The 21,229-nt window shown below is 44.4% G+C and overlaps 1 protein-coding gene across 3 annotated transcripts in view; it reads left to right on the forward strand.

Moving 5' to 3' along the window:
• The window catches only part of LOC115167621 (low-density lipoprotein receptor-related protein 4), a 233,644-nt gene that overhangs the window by 178,404 nt on the left and 34,011 nt on the right, over positions 1-21,229 (forward strand). For all 3 annotated transcript variants that reach the window (XM_029722210.1, XM_029722211.1, XM_029722212.1), the window contains exons 14-30: positions 143-360; positions 9,714-9,890; positions 10,112-10,237; positions 10,828-11,036; positions 11,457-11,538; positions 11,744-11,849; positions 12,100-12,301; positions 12,466-12,655; positions 13,100-13,231; positions 14,039-14,179; positions 15,788-15,874; positions 16,186-16,357; positions 16,701-16,863; positions 18,728-18,953; positions 19,647-19,950; positions 20,283-20,501; positions 20,673-20,807. In XM_029722210.1, coding sequence (XP_029578070.1) covers positions 143-360; positions 9,714-9,890; positions 10,112-10,237; positions 10,828-11,036; positions 11,457-11,538; positions 11,744-11,849; positions 12,100-12,301; positions 12,466-12,655; positions 13,100-13,231; positions 14,039-14,179; positions 15,788-15,874; positions 16,186-16,357; positions 16,701-16,863; positions 18,728-18,953; positions 19,647-19,950; positions 20,283-20,501; positions 20,673-20,807 — 2,889 coding nt within the window. The remainder of the gene's footprint in view (positions 1-142; positions 361-9,713; positions 9,891-10,111; positions 10,238-10,827; positions 11,037-11,456; positions 11,539-11,743; positions 11,850-12,099; positions 12,302-12,465; positions 12,656-13,099; positions 13,232-14,038; positions 14,180-15,787; positions 15,875-16,185; positions 16,358-16,700; positions 16,864-18,727; positions 18,954-19,646; positions 19,951-20,282; positions 20,502-20,672; positions 20,808-21,229) is intronic.

Genomic DNA, 21,229 nt, shown 5'->3' on the forward strand with positions numbered 1-21,229 from the left:
GCGCAGCTAAATTATTTTTAAGAAAACAAGTACTATTTGATCCCAGGTCTGAATGGTGTTTGTCCTATGATATGTGACCAATCTTTTTGTTGGACAATGACAACCTAACCCTAAGTTTCCCTGACTTTTTCCACCCCATCAGCAAGATCTACTGGACGGACTGGGGTAACACTCCTCGTATCGAGTATGCCAACATGGACGGCTCAAACCGCCGCGTCATCGCCGACACCCACTTGTTCTGGCCCAACGGGCTGACCATCGACTACGCCGGGCACCGTATGTACTGGGTGGACGCCAAGCATCACGTCATCGAAAGAGCTGACCTTGACGGGCGGAACCGTAAGGCCGTCATCAGCCAAGGTAAGGACACCAGAGAACCAAACACAGACACACACACAGGCCATGTTTGAAATTGTTCTTGCCTACAGCTTAATAAAAGTGCATACTGTGTACTAATCATATATTGTTTAGTAAAAACATATGCAGTAAGCAATAAATATCAACATACTAGCCTCCTCCATACTGCCAAAGCATCATCTAATGTGCAATTGGGTTGTTACCCGCCAATTCATACACACACACTCTCACAATTCCAATCAAACTTTATTTGCAAAAGGTGCCGAATAAAACAGGTGTAGACCTTACCGTGAAATGCTTACTTATAAGCCCTTAACCAGTTCAAGAAAGAATTATGAAAATATTTACCAAATAAACTAAAATAAAAAATAATAAAATGTAACACAATAAAATATCAATAACGAGGCTATGTACAGGGTGTACAGGTACCGAGTCAATGTGCGGGGGTACACGTTAGTCGAGGTAATTTGTTCATATAGGTAGGTGTAAAGTGACTATGCATAGATAATAAACAGAGAGTAGCAGCAATGTAAAAACAAATGGGGGGGGGGTGTAATTTCATGAATTGTTCATCAGTCTTATGGCTTGGGGGTAGAAGCTGTTAAGGAGCCTTTTGGTCCTAGACTTGGCACTCCGGTACCGCTTACTGTGCGGTAGCAGAGAGAGCAGTCTATGACTTGGGTGACCGGAATCTGACAATTTTATGGGCTTTCCTCTGACACTGCCTAGAATATAGGTCCTGGATGGCAGGAAGCTTGGCCCCAGTGATGTACTGGGCCGTACACACTACCCTCTGTAGTGCCTTACGGTCAGATGCCGAGCAGTTGCCATACCAGGTGGGAATGCAACCGGTCATGATGCTCTTGATAGTGCAGCTGTATAACTTTTTGAGGATCTGGGGACCCATGCCAAAACTTTTCAGTCTCTTGAGGGGGAAAAGTTGTTGTCTTGCCCTCTTCACGACTGTCTTGGTGTGTTTGGACCATGATAGTTCTTGGTGATGTGGACACCAAGGAGCTTGAAACTATACCCACTCCATTACAGCCCTGTCGATGTTAATGGGGGCCTGTTCGGCCCGCCTTTTCTTGTAGTCCACGATCAGCTCTTTGTCTTGCTCACATTGAGGGAGAGGATCTTGTCCTGGCAACACACTGCCAGGTCTCTGACGACAGATGACAAGTGCCTGGATTAGGACCTGCAACACTTCCTGTGTGAGGAAAGGTTGTACTCTAAGGTTGTTGTACAGTCTGAACCTGCAGGAGCAAGTCACTTCTTTGACGTTTGCAGAGAACAACAGGATGTTGTCCAGGGTCACGCCAAAGTTCTTTGCACTCTTGGAGGGGGACACTGTTGAGTTGTCAACTGTGATGGAGAAGACTTGGAGCAAACAGGCCTTCACCGGGAGGAAGAGTAGCTCCGTTTTGTTGAGTTTGAGGTGGTGGGCCAACGTCCAAGCTGAGATCTCTGCCAGGCACGCATAGATGCGTGTCGCCACCTGGGTGTCAGAAGGGGGGTAACGGAAGAGTATTTGAGTGTCATCCGCATAACAATGATAGGAGAGACCATGTGAGGATATGAGTAAGCCAAGTGACTTGGTGTATAGAGAAAAGAGGAGAGAGCCGAGACCTGAGCCCTGCGGGAAACCAGAAGTGAGAGCACTTGGTGCAGAAACAGATCATCTCCACCTGGTAGGAGCGACTTGCCAGGTAGGATGCAATCCAGGAGTGTGCAGAGCCTGAGATGCCCAACTCTGAGAGGTTGGAGAGGAGGATCTGATGGTTCACAGTGTCGAGTACGACCCTGCATTACACAGGAAGCGGCGCAGGTCCTAATCCAGGCACTTGTCATCTCCCGTCTGGATTACTGCAACTCGCTGTTGGCTGGGCTCCCTGCCTGTGCCATCAAACCCCTACAACTCATCCAGAACGCCGCAGCCCGTCTGGTGTTCAACCTTCCCAAGTTCTCTCACGTCACCCCGCTCCTCCGCTCTCTCCACTGGCTTCCAGTTGAAGCTCGCATCCGCTACAAGACCATGGTACTTGCCTACGGAGCTGTGAGGGGAACGGCACCTCCGTACCTTCAGGCTCTGATCAGGCCCTACACCCAAACAAGGGCACTGCGTTCATCGACCTCTGGCCTGCTCGCCTCCCTACCTCTGAGGAAGTTCCCGCTCAGCCCAGTCAAAACTGTTCGCCGCTCTGGCACCCCAATGGTGGAACAAGCTCCCTCACGATGCCAGGACAGCGGAGTCAATCACCACCTTCCGGAGACACCTGAAACCCCACCTCTTTAAGGAATACCTGGGATAGGATAAAGTAATCCTTCTAACCCCCCCCCCCCTTTAAAAGATTTAGATGCACTATTGTAAAGTGGTTGTTCTACTGGATATTATAGGTGAATGCACCAATTTGTAAGTCGCTCTGGATAAGAGCGTCTGCTAAATGACTTAAATGTAAATGTTAAATGAAGGCAGCGGATAGATCTAGGAGAATTTGAACAGAGAAGAGAGAGTCAGCTTTGGCATAGCAGAGAGCCTCTGTGACACAGAGGAGAGTGATCTCAGTTAAATCAGCCGTCTTGAAGCCTGACTGGTTAGGGTCAAGAAGATCGTTCTGAAAGAGATAACAAGAGAGTTGGTCAGAGACAGCACGCTCAAGTGTTTTGGAAACAAAAGAAAGAATGGATACCGGTCTGTAGTTTGAAGTCAGAGTGGTCAAGTGTTGGTTTCTTAAGGAGGGAAGCAACTGGCCATTTTGAAGTCAGGGGGGACGCAGCCAGTGGTTAGGGATTAGTTGATGAGGGAAGTGGTGAGCGGGAGAATATCTCCAGAGATGGTCTGGAGAAGGGAGGAGGGGATCGGGTCAAGTGGGCAGGTTGTTGGGCGGCCGGATATCATTAGTCGCAGGATTTCATCTGGAGAGAGGGGAGAAAGAGGTCAAGGCCTAAGGTAGTTCTGTGTGAGTGGGATCCCTGGGCTCATGAATGAGGAGTGGACGTCGTCAGCCGTCTTTTTTCAAAGTGGTTGACAAAGTTGTTTGCAAAGAGGATTACGGAGGTTGGAGAAGTGTTTCCCTGGGTTGGAGGCAGAAGCTTGAAATTGATAGTGATAGAAAGTGGCCTTAGCAGATGATGCAGAAAAGAGAAAGTATAGCGGAGTAGGGCGGGCACAATAATCATATAATCGTGTAACTGACAATTATGAACAATAACTGAACTAAAAAACATAAATTGTCATCATTGTGGATAAAATCTTTACAGCCCTGAACAACAATGAATACGCTCTCGGCATCTTTTTGAAATTTATCCGAAGTGTTTGACACGGTTGATCATGAAATATTACTTTCTAAATTGCATAATTACGGTTTTCATGATTATACATATAATTGGCTATATAGTTAAGTTTATGATAGAGAACAATTTGTTTATGCAAAGAGCTGTGCATCTACCAGGGCCAAGATATCCTGTGGCGTGCCACATGGTTCAATAATTAGACCTGTTATTTCTAATCTATGTCAATGACCTTGCTGCTGTGTTTTCTACTGTACTTCCCATTTTCTTTGCTGATGATACCAATTTGATTTTATCACACAAGAATTTTATCTCACTAATTAATGAAGTCATATTTTCTGAATGGTTCCAGATAAACAAATGATCTTTAAATATAACAAAATCCAACTTTATTGTATTCACTAGTAAGAATAATACATATTGTAAAAAAAAATGTTTGTGAATTAAATGGAACCAGTCACATCCACTAAATTCCTCTGAGTTCTAATTGATGAAAGTTATCCTGGAAAGATCATATTCAATTTGTCCGATGCAAAGTGATAAAATCTGTTGGTATCATCAGAAAGATTAGTGATTTGGTTCATCAAGCTTGCTTCCTAACTTTATACAATAGATTAATTTACCCATATCTTATTTATATAATATTGTCTGGGCCAGTACATATGCCTCCTACCCAATGTTCCCTCAAATTTGTTTCGGCACTGAGCGCAAACTTGAAAGTTGTGAAAATGTTGTGCAAAGTCCTGCGCATGTTTAGTGTGAACACTGAGGTTGTACCCACTTTAAGTTACAGTTTTAAGTGGTCAAGTAGGCTACTGTGGCTATTTGATCATAATGTAGGCCTACCAGAATGGCCTACCTTAAAAAACAATGGAGGAAAACGCACCCCATAACATTTTAACATGAAAATAGCTGTTCTATCATTCAGCCTACAATAGCAGCCAATGTGTCATGTTCAATGCCTACATTCCATGAGACTTTTGGAGAAAAAAAAACATGCAGGGCTTGACATTAACCTGCTTATCCACTTGTCCTTCAGACAAGAAGGTGACTGAAAATGTTTGATGGAAGAAACCACTCTACATAATAAAATTCATTATTATTCCCATACCATTATTACAGAGAATCAGACCAATTATGCTACGTTCTGCCTTTTGGGTACTTATCTTATTCAAGACCGTGTCAAAATACATCACTTCCCCTTTAAGACATAAAAAAGCTCTTTACCTGACTAGCTTTTCAAAGATGGCTAGAAATGCACACATTTTGTGCTCTTGTTGGAAGCAACCACTCCCAAATTGTTGACTAGAAATTAGCTATAACTCGGGTAATAACTCACTCACTAGCAAAGAATATGAACATGTGGCTACATGCAGCTCTCACTGATCTCAAAACAAGCGCATCTATTCATGACCGCTCATACTGTAGCCTAAACACAGTCCAGTTCAAAGTGAATTGTACAGATCCATATATGGCAATGGCTATTTGCATATAGGCCTACTGTAGCTCTGATTGGTTATGACACACTGCTCTGTGTAGAGTATGGGCCTGAGTCTTGCCTGTCAGTGCAGTAGAATCCTATTCCAATGCACTCTGCCTACAAGAAAATCGCTTGCACAGTTAGTTTTGTATACAAAATCTTGCGTAGATCATTTTATTTTGGTATATTACATTGAAAGTGGCTAATATTGCAAAGATTCGATAACAATTCCCACAGTAGTGCGAAGTTGAAGTGAAGTTGAATCTCGTGCTTCTCTGTGCAGGCTCATATTTCTTCTGCGCCCACGCACGCACGCACGCAGCTTAGAGGGAACATTGCTCCTACCTACACAAATTACTCCTCTGCACCTTTGTTAAAAAAACTCTATATCTTGTCTATTTACGACATTAATGTACACCAATTATGCACTTGTATCTACAAATAGTCATACCTCCCAGAAAGTTTACCTAAAACCTTCAATGGATTCGTCCAGGTTAATTCTGAAAACCATCTATATAACGCACGACACTTCATCCTCCCCACTGCCACACCTCACATAGTCAATTCTCTATCAGATATATAGGTACCATACTCTGGGATTCTTATCTTCACATTGCCAAAACATCATCATCCCTCAATAACTAACTTCAAGTAAAGACTGGAGGTCAGCCTGATGAACCAAACTACTTAGTCATCTCCTCCATATAGCATAACTCTCACACACTCACATGCACACACACATTTAAACAAAACAAACATATATATGTATATATTTTTTTTTTCTTCTCATGATTACTGATCAATTAATTTATACATTTATAATTAGTTTTAACAAACCTTGTTTTTTTTACTTATGTATTGTATATAGTTTTTTTTTGTAGGGTGGTTTTCATATAAGCCCTTGGGCTTCCAACCACACCTGCACACACATTATTAAAAAAAAAAATCTGTATTGTTGTCTATCACTTGTTTTCTTTGGTGGAAATAAATAACTACAAAAATAAATGAGCAATCAGATAGTTCAAACAGCAATGATATAGATGAGGAAAACTAGTGCTCCTCTGTCATACCTTGTGGAATTAATCAATGCCATATTTCCATTAAATTGCACAAAAAAACAGCACACTCACATCCACACAGAAATGAATGCATAAATATTGTGACTTGGAACCAAGGGTGTGGGTGTTTGTGCGTGCTAGTGTGTGTGTGAGACCGTGGGAGATATGACATTATGACAAGTGCAGATCAGTGTTCGGTGGATCATCACCACTCCCGACACACTTCACCCACCACCCTCCCCCCGGCCTGCTGATTGGGCCTAGCGTTGCTGGCTCACCCGATCTGGAAATCAAAGCTGAGCTGCCCTCTGTTTATGGGGAGAGCGGGAGCCATGAGCTTCGTCCCAAATGGCACCATATTCCCTATATAGGGCACCCTAATTCCCCCATAGGAATCTGGTCAAAAGTAGTGGACAATGTAGGGAATAGGGTGTGATTTGGGACACAGCCATTAGCTTCGCCACAGCCACAATTCCGCTTGGTATTCCAACTGGGCAGAGAGAATTCCAGCTCTGCAGAGGCAAATCAAACAGTCTTGAAGCGGTGTAGAACAGCACTCGGTCGTAACAAAGGGAGACAGGAGTGGAGGTCCTCCTCAGTGTCCATCTAAAAACAGAGGCGATAGATGGGTATGTTTGCCTGTTGTCACAACCTGGTCCTGTCTGGCTTAGTTAGCAACGCCAAGGACTGTAGGTTAGATTCTCACTGGGGTCATCCATACAAAAGATGTATGCAGGCATGACTGTAAGTTGCTTTGGTTAAAAGCATCTGCTAAATGACATATACACTCGCCGACCAGTTTATTAGGTACAGTGAGTCAGTGTGGCCGTGGCTTGTTCTGTAAAGCATGCAGGCAGACGGGCATCGAGGCTAGGGCTGACCCCATTTAGTCAAAAAAAATCTTGGGCGACAAAAAGCCTATCGACGAAACAACCGACCAGTCGACTAAATGGTCGATGAGTTTATTAGGTACTCCAAATGGAAAAGGTTACGACCCCTGGTGTAGCCTATTACCGGCAACATCAGGAGCTTAATGGCAGAATCTGCAAAGGCCAGCAGTAGCTGAAGGAGGAGGGTCGGGAACAGTTTTTTTTTCTTCTGGTTAGGCTATCTTGATCTCTGGCTCCCTCTTGAGTCATTTGTCTGTCTTAATTATTTAATCACATTAGAATAGGAAAAGTGAGTGACCTAAGCAACTTTGAGCGTGGTATGATCGTCGGTGCAAGGCGCGCTGGATCCAGTATCTCAGAAACAGCCGCCCTCCTGGGCATTTCACGCTCGACAGTGTCTAGAGTTTACTGAGAATGGTGCAACAAACAAAAAACTTCCGTCAAACAGCTTGTGATGAGGGGGGTCGAAGGACTATGGGAATAATCGTGCACGCTAACAGGCGAGCCACAAACTGACAAATAATGGTGCAGTACACCAGTGGTGTGCAGCACGGCATCACGGAACGCACAACTCGTTGATCCTTGTCATGGATGGGCTATTACAGCGAACGACCACACCTGGTTCAACTCCTATCAGCTAAAAACAAGAAGAAGTGGCTTTAGTGGAGGGGAGAATAGAAGGAATGTCTTTTAGGAGAGGAAAAGGAGGGTTGCCCACTGCCCTGTGTGAGTGTTTGATTAGAGGAGGAGGGGTGCGTGAGGGGTGATAGGGGGAGGAGGACAGGGGTGTAGAGGGTACCTGTCCAGCCCTGTGTGAGCAGCCTTTATTGATGTGTGCTCTCGGGATAAAAACCTGTAATTGGCCCTGTACCTCCACTAGGCCCTCTGCTTGCTCAGACAACAGGCAGAACAAATGGGACGTGTGCCTGTCTGTGCCTGTGTGTGTATGCCTGTGTGTGTGCCTGTGTGTGTGCCTGTGTGTGTTTGTGCACACATGCATGCCTTTTTGTGTGTGCATGTGTGCATCTCTGTGTGTGTGTGGTCGTTTGAGAAACATTTGGAGACATGCCAGTCCTTTGTCATGGTATTTGGTGAGTGATGTGGGTGACACCCTTATCCTCTGAGCACACCTGTGCACCTTCGGGGGCGAGGTGGGGGTGGGCAGTAAAGGAGACAATAGGAGAGGGGCGTATAGTGAGGGATGTTGTGGGGACAGAGAGGGATGAAAATGTGGGCTTTTTTGGAGGGTGGGAGGTGAAAAGGAGGTAGGGGAGAGACAGAGAAAGAGACAATAGAGCGAATGAGGGAGATAAGGAGAAGAGTGGGGACAGAGAGGGGAGAGGTTACATGTGGGTGGAGGGTAGACCCCCATGGAAGATTCCCTGTTGCCTTACAGCTGCTGGCCCAGCTGTCCCTTAGACCAGAGACAGAAAAGAGAGAGTAGGCCCACATACCACCAGTGTTCCTGCTAGCTGCCCTTGAAAGAGAGAGGAGAGCGTCAACCCAACTCTGACTCCCCTTCACACTCATGTCTAACCGTGTGTCTCCTTGAAGATAACATCAGTAACACACACACCAAGTATCATCTTACACACACCTGGAGACCTAAAGAAAAAGATAGACAGATGGAGAGAAAGCGAAAAATACCAATCTTTCCCTGAAGCTAATGTTATTTCGTTTTTTTCTGAGGGGTATGATACTTTAAGTATGTATCTGAATATTTGTTTACATTAAGAGTTAGGTAATATCTTATCCTCTCTCCCCAGGTTTGGTCTTTCACCACTCTTCAGTTACACCCCACTGTAAAACCCTGGTATAAAATACTAGACCTGTGTAAGACCTTTATGGCAGCAAGCTCACCACAAACTGTGCACCACCAACAGAAATAAACAAGGGGAAAAACGATGTTCTTTCCATCCATCAGTTGAGCGTATTAAGAATTCTCTGAGGTTCTCTGTGCTCCGCCAAAAATGTAGGCAATCTGGCCAATAGGGCCACTTCAGCTGGGCTAATGAATGAATAGAGGGACAATGGTATGGAAGTGTTCCACATATGTTCTACACCAAAGACTGTGGCCCTATTTAAACGACCAAATCATTGTTCCCTTCCTTCCTTTCTTTGATCAATCCCTCCCTCCTTTCTTCAAGTAGTCAAACAGGGACTTCTTCTCAGAAGAAATCTATAGAGCTAGCACTAAACTCCCAAAGCTTATGTCATTAGCGAGTGGCTAATAAGAAACAGGCTAACTCCAACCAGCTCTGATTTAAGGCTGAATACACAATTGAAAAGACAACAACATTAACTCGTCCTCATTTAATGGTGTGAGGAATCAGATCTTGTCCAACTTTGTGCTATTTTGCTTTGAAGATAATTGTTCCTTTACTCCAGATTGGTTTTATTTGGTGTTTTGTTTTAGTTTGTGGAGGAACTGTTTAGGGATTTGTGTGTGGCTGTGTGTTGATTTAGTTGCTGCTCCAATGGGTGCTTGTTGTTTGAAATCATGTAACCCCCCCTCATTCTATACCACTTGGTCTAATTCCTTTAAAGGGTCAATGAGAATGTTCCAATGTTGTTCTTGTGTTTCAGTAATAAAGACAACATATGCTTCTTTAAATACACTGTCTAACTCTCTCCATCCAGGCTTGCCCCATCCATTTGCCATCACGGTATTTGAGGATAGCCTTTACTGGACAGACTGGCACACCAAGAGCATCAACAGTGCCAACAAGTTCACGGGCAAGAACCAGGAGATAATCAGAAACAAGCTGCACTTCCCCATGGATATACACACACTGCACCCGCAGAGACAGCCCGCAGGTCAGTCAGACACAAACACACACTGATATGCATGCATGAACGCACATCCAATCTAATACACACACATGCTCCTTCGTGCACATACAAACGTACTCACACACACACACATACAAACACACACACACACACACCACCCACAGATGCACTCTGTTAGTCAGTAACACACCTGCACACTCACTCACAGAGTGCTTCTAACCTCTCCCCCGTCCCCTCTTCTCCAGGTGGGCGTAACCGATGTGGGACCAACAACGGGGGCTGCAGCCACCTCTGTCTCCCTGGCAACAAGACCTATACATGCGACTGCCCCACGGGCTTCAAGAAAGTGGACCAGCATAACTGTGCCCTGAGTGAGTATACTTACTGGCCTACAAGAACACGCTCTAGGTAGAATGCTAGAATATTTGTTTACATTTCAATGTGATTATTTAGAGTTGTAAATATTTTTTTGTTCATTTAGGCATATCTTTATTCTAAATATAAACTCAATGTTTGTTAATTACATTTTCAGTCCAGTTAGCTAATGTTAAAGTGCAACTCCACCACTTTTAAACCTAATTTTCATTATCCCCAGCACAATACCAGTGTCTGCATATGTGAAAATTGCATATTTTTGTGTTTTATAGAAAAAAATAAAGTTAAAACATTGCTAGAAGCTCGTTAAAGGTTTTGAAAATCACAGTTTTTCTTACTTTTAATCCTACCCTGTGAAGTTACAGAGTAGCATTTTTAGGACCTTTCTTCTTATCTAGCTTCTTACCTAGCTGTTTTCACATATGTAGACACTGGTTTGGTGCTGGAGATAATGAATATGAGGTGGCAGAGTTGCCCTTTAGTAGCATGTGTTAGTTTAGTTAGGTTCCTTGGTGTGTGTTGTGTGTTGTGATGACCCTGTTGTTAAACCTAGAGCACTGACAGAAGACCTTTGGTCTTTGATCAGGTCTTGACAAGTTCCTGCTTTTTGCCCGAAGGACGGACATCCGACGAATCAGCTTCGACACCGAGGACATGTCAGATGATGTCATCCCGCTGGCCGACGTACGCAACGCCGTGGCACTGGACTGGCACGCCGAGGAGGGCTTCATCTATTGGACGGACGTCACCACCGACTCCATCAACCGGGCCCAATGGGACGGCTCAAGGCAAGAGGTCAGTTCTTCCCAATATTATTTCCCATATTAGTTAGTCATTTAGCAGATGCTCTTATCTAGAGCCACTTGTTGTACAATGGAAGGTGCATTCAACTAAAGTAAGTGAGACAACCACCCATCAAGATCATTACAAGTAAAATAGCTAGTAAAAGAAGAGAAGAAAACAGTTTAGTGTAATAGTGGTGGATGTTTGGTCTAATCCTTGGTAAGATACAATTGTTTGGGGGAATCGTTTTAGCTGATGAGATCAGAGTATTGAGAAGTCCCTTGCACTTTACTTTTAACCAAATGTCGCCACCTATTGATGAGAGTCTGGTATCACAGTTCATTTTACAGCTGTTTGACTTTGTCGCTATGGGGGAGTATTTCAATTAAGTTACTGTACTGTATTGAAATTAGTTGTTATTGTGTGTGTCAGGTGGTGGTGGACACCAGTTTGGAAAGTCCAGCCGGTCTGGCTATTGACTGGGTGACCAACAAACTTTACTGGACCGACGCAGGTAAGAAACCTTAACTGTTCCCGTGTTCTAGATTTAAATTACTATAGGGTAGTGGTACAAACTGAAGTTTGTACCACTGTGTATCATGTCAGCTATAGACTAACAGGAAGTCTTTATTGACTAGTCTTTATTGAGTCATTTGTTGTACAAACAATAATTAACTGTGTGAGTGTATGCGTGCTTGTGTGTGCGTGTGTGAGATCAGGTACAGATCGTATCGAGGTATCTAATGCAGACGGGAGCATGCGTACCGTTCTGATCTGGGAGAATCTTGACCGACCCAGGGACATCGTGGTTGACCCAATTGGAGGGTGAGTCAGAGGTCAAGGGTCAATATCAGGCGTCAGATGTCCAATGACACCTCTGAAAGTAGTTTACAGAGTAGCGTGTAAACACACCTTTTTTTCCAGCAGTCCAATAGAGTCCTCCCAAAAAGTTAGCACTGCATGGACTTTGTTGTTTACCACAGACACCTAATCTGAACATACAGTATACAGATGAATTGTGCATACCACATACATGTACAGGTTACTGATGCATGATTTTCCCTGAGTACCATAGATATATGTACTGGACAGACTGGGGTGTGAGTCCTAAGATAGAGCAGGCAGGGATGGACGCATCCAGCCGTATCGTCATCATCTCTTCCAACCTGACATGGCCTAACGGACTGGCAATTGACTACCAAACACAGCGCTTGTACTGGGCCGACGCCGGGATGAAGACCATCGAGTTTGGCAACTTTGACGGCTCAGACAGACAGGTGAGGTGGTCTTGAAGGGATAGTCTTTACAAGTTTTAGCTTATTTTCAACCTATTTTTGTATGTTGGATGGGTATTTAATCAAGTGAGACTTTTTACTCTGTGAATCAGAAGACTGGCTAATATTTTTATTCCCCCGCCCCTCTCCCTTCAATTGGTGTCCAGGTGTTGATTGGCAGTCAGTTGCCCCACCCCTTTGGGCTGACTCTGCATGAGGAGAAGCTCTATTGGACAGACTGGCAGTCCAAGAGCATCCAGTGTGCCAACAAAATGACTGGCCTGGGACGACAGACACTCGCCGAGAACCTGGAGAACCTCATGGATATTCATATGTTCCACCGCTACCGCACCACCGGTGTGTGTGTGTGTGTGCGTGTGTGTGCGTGCGTGTGCATGCGTGTACGTGCCCTGTTGGCCCTCTGAGTATTTTTTGACAAGATACTAGACCCCCACCCCCAACACCAGGTCCAGTGTCCCTCCCTGTCACTAGCGGGATTAGGGGCCAGGTAAACTGATCCTAGATATGTGGTTCAGAGGGCAAAAAGCACCTGGGGCTCATACCAGGCTGAAGCAGCACTGATAAGTATGGATGTCAAACGTTCAGCCTGCTGCACAGACCCCATGGCCATGGAGGCTCTAGTCTGGAGCGCCCGGTTAAACTCTCAACTGTTAAATGAATGAGACATATATGTCATTGTTGCAATAGTTTGTAAGTGGGCAACATATACTATCATCTTACGTTTTCATGTTGAATAATTATATATTGCTTTCTCTCCCCCCTCTGTCCCTCACTCTCTAGTACGGACACCTTGTGCGGTGAATAATGGGGGCTGCAGTCACCTGTGTCTGTTGGCTCCACCGACAAAAGGCTCCAGCTGTACCTGTCCTACTGGCATCAACCTTCAGCTGGACGGAAAGACCTGCACACACGGTAGCATAGCATTAATATCATATTATTATACTACCAGCATCCATTGTACAACAACCCATGGTGCATTGTATGTTTTGGTGCCTCCGGGGAACTTTAGACACCTGATTGAGGACCTTATTACTGATGAATTTGTTTATGTTTTATGACCTTGTTCTGTTTCTGTTGCATTTTGTATTTTCTGAAATTCAGGGCTCTTTAAAAGAGACCTTGGTCTCAGTATGACTACCTGGTAAAATAAAGGTTAAAAAAAACAAGAACAAAAACAACACTATACCATATATCTCATCACCTTAAACAATTAACTACAGAGATATTGATGTAAATTAACTGTGTCTTCCAAGATACCACAAGTAGATTGATAACAATGGTTGATTAATATTAAAAAAATATTATCTCATCTTGATTTAAAGGACAGAAAAAAAACATAGTTTAGTATTTTGTTCATTAGTACGCTGTTGATATGGTCCCAACAAGTGTGCATGTCAGCAGTAAAGTTTTCAAGATCGAGCACTTTCAGTAAAAATCTTACTGTGATAATAATGTGTTTTGCATTATCGTCACACTCTTTTTTCTTTGTACTGTCTATCTTCAAAACGTTACTGCTGACATTCCTTTAATTACTACCTTCACCATCAAGGCCCAAGCTGCGATAAAGTATTTACAGCCCGTTGATTCTTAAAGAATATCACTTACAAATGTATCATAAGCTTAGTTCAACTGTATAACCTCATCATAATCCAAAATATAAGGTGGTTTTATTCCATAACCTGTACTCTCCATACTGACAGTGTTGTGTCTTGGTTGTAGGGATGAGTAGTTTCCTGATCTTTGCACGGCGGACTGATATCAGGATGGTTTCTCTGGACATCCCCTACTTTGCTGATGTGGTGCTGGCTGTCAACAGATCCATGAAAAACACCATCGCCATCGGAGTGGACCCTAAAGAGGGTGTGTATGTGTGTGCGTCTGTGCGTGTGTTTCAGCTTTTCTGTAATCTCAGTGTGGTATGAACAGGAAAATGAGGAAGGTCTGCACTTAGGTTTTGCAGTAAAAATAAATTAAAATGTATTCAATCTTTCAGACTAGACGTTTCGCCCGAAAGGGCTTCATCATCAGTGTCCTTTGACAAAAAAGTGTCATTTTTTAATTGTGCAAAATATTTTTTCAATGAGCATGGCCTTATTTCTATTACAGCATATTGGATGACTGTCATTCATATTTCATTCATCCAGCTCAATTTAACATCGATAGGTTTAGGCTACTACATGATACAAAAATGTTACCAATAGCCATCATGAGGTTGCTACAACGTATCCTACGAATGAAGTTTACCACACATAGGTCGAGATAAATGTTTTAGTAATCAAGGTGACAGACAGTGAATGACGCATTCAATACTGCCTTGCACACTCTTCCCTACATCGAGCTGATCTAGGGTGTAATCATTTGTCCAGCAGTTGCAAACGAGAGTTTCTATTGGACAAATTCAGGTATGTTGATCCCCGTTTCGTTCTGTCTGCTTCTGTTTAAGAAACATTTTTCAACAGAATCGGCAGAAGGAATACACCCCTGATCACCCGCACACACAGTTCACTTTCATAGCAGCCACATACAAACAGCATGATCACTTTGCTCGTTGTAAAGTTCTTTCACTCATTTACGCTGTCTTCCTGTCTCCTTTTCCCTTCACTTGTGGACTTCATTGCACAACACATTAGTTGTCTGTGACCAGGCGAAAAAACCTTTCCAAGCCAAACCTTCATACCATTAACGCTAATCGGTACACACAGTCTACATCGTTGTCACCATATTAGCTAATGTCATAGTCAACATAGAACTAACGCGTTAGTAAACCTGCTACAATCACGCAGTTTAGCAGTTACGCTGGCGGGCCCCGGTTGCAATACATTTATAAAACCAAAAGCTTATCTTGATTTGGAAGAGTTCCAGTGTTGGATAACCATATCCAGCAGGCTAACATAGCATCCCTCTCTGTTTGAGCCGGGTGTTTGAGTAGGCTAAACTAGCTAGCTGCATTCATTAGCTGAGAAAGTGAAAAAAAATACAACAAAATATAGCTAGCTCGCTCTCTCTCTTGCTTCTCCTTCATTTATGAAGAAATATATTTGTTCTCTAATCCTTTGATTGGGTGGACAACATGTCGGTTCGTGCTGCAAGAGCTCTGATAGGTTGATGGGCGTCCTCCAGAAGTTGTCATAATTACTATGGAAGGGGGTGAGAACCATGAGCCTCCTAGATTTTGAATTGAAGTCAGTGTTCCCAGAGGAGGACGGAATCTACTGTAGCTGTCCTCCGGCTAAACCATAAAAGTATACTAACTATATTTACGTCACTGGTGACGTAAATATAGTTAGTATACTTTTATCTATAATGGATAACCTTTTAATGCTTCACTATTTCAATTTTTATGAACTTCATTGAGGAGGATGATCCACCCCTTCCTCCTCTGAGGAGCCTCCACTGATGTGGAGGCTAAACAGTGACTAACAGTATGTCTTTTAACCTTGATGTGTGTGTGTCTACTGCCCCCTGCAGGTAAAGTGTACTGGTCAGACAGCACACTGAAGAAGGTGAGTAGAGCTAACATCAATGGGACGGCTCATGAGGATATCATCGCTACAGGTGAGGGAAATAATCAATCAACTTTATTTCATAAATCAAAACATACAGTATCTGAATCATATTACAGATAGTACTAGGCTAGTGTCTTTTTTGTCTATCTGTTGTATTACAGAGGAATATTAATCTATATTGTAAAACAAATGACCTGTAGCACTGAAATATTTCAGCTTCTATTCTTCTACATACCCTTATCTCCTTTTTCTCTCACTTCCTCTAATCCTCACTTCTCCCTAACTTTCTCATTCGCTCCTTTCTTCCACTCTTTATTTATTTATTTTCCTTCCTTCCTCTCGTTTTCTCTCGCTCTCCAGGTCTGATGACCACTGATGGTCTGGCGGTGGATGCGGTGGGTCGAAAGATCTACTGGACTGACACCGGAACGAACCGGATCGAGGTGGCCAACCTGGACGGCTCCATGAGGAAGGTTCTGATCTGGCAGAACCTGGACAGCCCGCGAGCCATCGCCCTCTACCACGAGATGGGGTAAGGAGTTAGAGTTTGGCTAACAGGTACATTGTGCACAGCAGTGTGTTTAGCTCAAAGTGCTGATATTGCACTTGTTCTTAAATTAAAATGTAATTTTTACTATAAATGTACTGAACAATCATATGCAGACTGTTAGTTAGTTCCTGTGAGAGAGTTAGTTCCTGTGTGTTTTAGGTATTTAGGTATTTTTGTTTGCAGGTCAATAAAAGTTGACCCGTCGTGAATTACACCCCATGAATTTACTTTCTAAACAGCCTAGATTGGGAAATAGTTAGCCCTCCTTTGTCAGTCTTCTAACGACTTCCAGTGCGACATTCATTTCTCTCTCTCTCTCCTCCAGGTATATGTACTGGACAGACTGGGGGGAGCATGCTAAGCTGGAGCGGTCAGCGATGGATGGCTCGGACCGTTTGGTTCTGATCAGTAACAACCTAGGCTGGCCTAACGGACTGGCCATTGACAGTGCCGGCTCACAGCTACTGTGGGCTGACGCGCACACAGAGGTCAGTCACCCTGTCCGAAAAGCTAAAGCAAGAGGTCAACCAATCCTGAGAGCTACAGAGTGCAGGCTTTTGTTCCACAGCTGGGTCATGTTTAAAGTAGGACACACCATAGCAAAAGCATTTTGCCACTGAAATGACAATCTGTGTTCTTATTGGAGAAGAAGAATGGAGAATCTTCATTGAAATTGTTTTTAAAATCCAGGACTACAGTGGGGGAAAAAAGTATTTGATCCCCTGCTGATTTTGTATGTTTGCCCACTGACAAAGAAAGGATCAGTCTATAATATTAATGGTAGGTTTATTTGAACAGTGAGAGACAGAATAACAACAAAAATATCCAGAAAAATGCATGTCAGAAATGTTATAAATTGATTTGCATTTTAATGAGGGAAATAAGTATTTGACCCCCTCTCAATCAGAAAGATTTCTGGCTCCCAGGTGTCTTTTATATAGGTAACGAGCTGAGATTTGGAGCACACTCTTAAAGGGAGTGCTCCTAACCGCAGCTTGCTACCTGTAAAAAAGACACCTGTCCACAGAAGCAATCAATCAATCAGATTCCAAACTCTCCACCATGGCCAAGACCAAAGAGCTCTCCAAGGATGTCAGGGACAAGATTGTAGACCTACACAAGGCTGGAATGGGCTACAAGACCATCGCCAAGCAGCTTGGTGAGAAGGTGACAACATTTGGTGCGATTATTCGCAAATGGAAGAAACACAAAAGAACTGTCAATATCCCTCGGCCTGGGGCTCCATGCAAGATCTCACCTCGTGGAGTTGCAATGATCATGAGAACGGTGAGGATTCAGCTCAGAACTACACGGGAGGATCTTGTCAATGATCTCAAGGCAGCTGGGACCATAGTCACCAAGAAAACAATTGGTAACACACTATGCCGTGAAGGACTGAAATCCTGCAGCGCCCGCAGGGTCCCCCTGCTCAAGAAAGCACATATACATGCCCGTCTGAAGTTTGCCAATGAACATCTGAATGACTCAGAGGACAACTGGGTGAAAGTGTTGTGGTCAGATGAGACCAAAATGGAGCTCTTTGGCATCAACTCAACTCGCCGTGTTTGGAGGAGGACCCCAAGAACACCATCTCCACCGTCAAACATGGAGGTGGAAACATTGTGCTTTGGGGATGTTTTTCTGCTAAGGGGACAGGACAACTTCACCGCATCAAAGGGATGATGGACAGGGCCATGTACCGCCAACTCTTGGGTGAAAACCTCCTTCCCTCATCCAGGGCATTGAAAATGGGTCGTGGATGGGTATTCCAGCATGACAATGACCCAAAACACACGGCCAAGGCAACAAAGGCGTGGCTCAAGAAGAAGCACATTAAGGTCCTGGAGTGGCCTAGCCAGTCTCCAGACCTTAATCCCATAGAAAATCTGTGGAGGGAGCTGAAGGTTCGAGTTGCCAAACGTCAGCCTGGAAACCTTAATGACTTGGAGAATATCTGCAAAGAGGAGTGGGACAAAATCCCTCCTGAGATGTGTGCAAACCTGGTGGCCAACTACAAGAAACGTCTGACCTCTGATTGCCAACAAGGGTTTTGCCACCCAGTACTAAGTCATGTTTTGCAGAGGGGTCAAATACTTATTTCCCTCATTAAAATGCAAATAATTTTATAACATTTTTGACATGTGTTTTTCTGGATTTTTTGTTGTTATTCTGTCTCTCACTGTTCAAATAAACCTACCATAAAAATTATGGACTGATCATTTCTTTGTAAGTGGGCAAACGTACAAAATCAGCAGGGGATCAAATACTTTTTTCCCCCATTGTAGGCTTATTCTGTGTCTGGAAAATCGGCCTATTGAGTCAGTGAATTAACAAAGTTTTTCCCTCCCGTAGCGCATCGAGGCGGCAGACCTGAATGGGCAGAACCGCCATACCCTGGTATCCCCGGTTCAGCACCCGTACGGTCTGACCCTACTAGGACCACACATCTACTGGACCGACTGGCAGAGCCGCAGCATACAGCGGGCTGACAAAACCACCGGCGCCAACACCATCACCGTACGCAGCAACCTGCCCGGGCTCATGGACATACAGGCTGTGGATAGAGAGAAGCCACTGAGTGAGTGTATCAATGGCACATTGGCCTCAGAACAGCAGAGAGGAAGGTGTGGTATCCTGTGGCCTTCCCTGTGGCTCAGTTGGTAGAGCATGGTGTTTGCAACGCCAGCATGGTGTGCGCAACGCCAGGGTTGTGGGTTCGATTCCCACGGGGGGCCAGTACAAAAAAAATTATAATAATAAAAATAAAAAAATGCATGAAATGAAATGTATGCATTCACTACTGTAAGTCGCTCTGGATAAGAGCGTCTGCTAAATGACTAAAATGTAAATGTAAATGTGTGAGTAGGGGTTTGCATTGGTTTAACCTCGTCCCCAGGCTATTGTGCATGTCGCTTTAATGCGTTGCCTGGTACATCAACCATTCAAAGTTGGCCTTAGTGGGAGTGACCTTACTTGTGATCATTTCATTTTAGAAAATCACACACTGCAAAAAATCTGGGAAGGTTGTTTGGTTGGTGTGTGTTTGGAATTGCGTGGCACTTGCACGTTTTCTATCCTCCCAGTGTCTCCTGTATTTTATATTTATTGTTAGTCTTCCCTCTCTCACTTCACTTTCAATGGAATCAGTTGCCTATATGTAATGAAACCCATAAATATGCTGCTGCTACCCCTATTTGTGTTCCTGCAACAAAAGTTTGACTTGGTTTGCTTCTTTCTCTCTCTTACATACCACCCCCCCCCCCCCCCCCAGGTTTCAATAAGTGTGGTAGAAGGAACGGGGGCTGTAGTCACCTGTGTCTGCCCCGCCCCAACGGTACTTCCTGTGCCTGTCCCACCGGCATCCTCCTCAAGGGGGACGCCAGGTCATGTGACGACTCCCCCGAGACCTACCTGCTCTTCTCCAACCGGGTCAGCGTGCGACGCATCTCCCTGGACACAAATGACCACACGGACGTGCATGTGCCCGTGCCTGAGCTGCACAACGTCATCTCACTGGACTATGACAGCGTGGACGGGAAGCTGTACTACACTGATGTCAGCCTTGATGTTATCAGGTATGCTAAAAAGACACGCTCACACAGAATATACACTGAGTGTACAAAACATTAGGAACACCTTCCTAATATTGAGTTGCACCTCCTTATGCCCTCAGAACAGCCTCAATTCATTGATACACACACACACAATACATACACTCTTACTCACACACACATGCATGCATTCCCACACATGGAATTCATCCTTGTCACTTTTTCTTACTATTTGGGGTTTTAACTCTTTGCAATTAATATGTCGAGCAATAGGATTTGATTTAATAAATTATATAATTAATTGATTTGCTGATTGATTCATTCATTGTTGGACTAACTTCTCCTGTGCTGGTCAGACGGGTCAACCTGGATGGTACAGGGATGGAGACCGTGATAAGCCAGGGTCTGAAGACTACTGATGGTCTGGCTGTGGACTGGGTGACCAGGAATATGTACTGGACGGACACAGGTCGCAACACCATCGAGGTGGCCCGACTGGACGGGACCAGCCGCAAAGTACTAGTCAACAACAGCCTGGATGAACCCAGGGCCATCGCTGTGTTTCCCAGCAAAGGGTGAGAGGCGGGAGAGGAGTGATAGAGGGGGGAAAGTGTTAAGGTTGAGGGAAGAGGGTGAAAGGGTATAGTGGAAGAGATTGGTTTTGTGGTTGTTTGTAAGTGTGTTTGTGTGTGTGTGGGGGGGGGGATGCGGGAACTGGATTGTCATTGTTTCATTGGTCTCCCTAGGTACCTGTTCTGGACAGACTGGGGTCACATTGCTAAGATTGAGCGGGCACACCTAGACGGATCAGACCGTAAAGTTCTGATTAACACAGACCTGGGCTGGCCCAACGGACTCACACTGGACTACGACACACGCAGGTTAGAAAGAGAGAGCGAGAGAGTGGAAGGGAGGGGGATGGAGACAGGCAGGGAATAGGGGACTGACAGACAGAGATGGAGGGAGGGAATAAGGGAATGACAGACAGATACATGAGAGAGACGGAGGGGTGGAGAGGGAGGGAATAAGGGAATGACAGACAGAGATAAAGAAGAGAGAGGGAGTGGTAGGGAAGGAGGGAATAAGGGAATGACAGACAGTGATAAAGAAGAGAGAGAGAGTGGTAGGGAGGGAGGGAATAAGGGAATGACAGACAGATATATAGGAGAGAGCAAGGGATTGGTAGGTAGGGAGGGAGGGAGGGAATAAGGGAATGACAGACAGAGATAAAGAAGAGAGAGCGAGGGATTGGTAGGGAGGGAGGGAATAAGGGAATGACAGACATAGATTAAGGAGAGTGAGG

The sequence above is a fragment of the Salmo trutta genome, chromosome 29 (assembly GCF_901001165.1).
Source record: "Salmo trutta chromosome 29, fSalTru1.1, whole genome shotgun sequence".
Lineage (NCBI taxonomy): Eukaryota > Metazoa > Chordata > Actinopteri > Salmoniformes > Salmonidae > Salmo > Salmo trutta.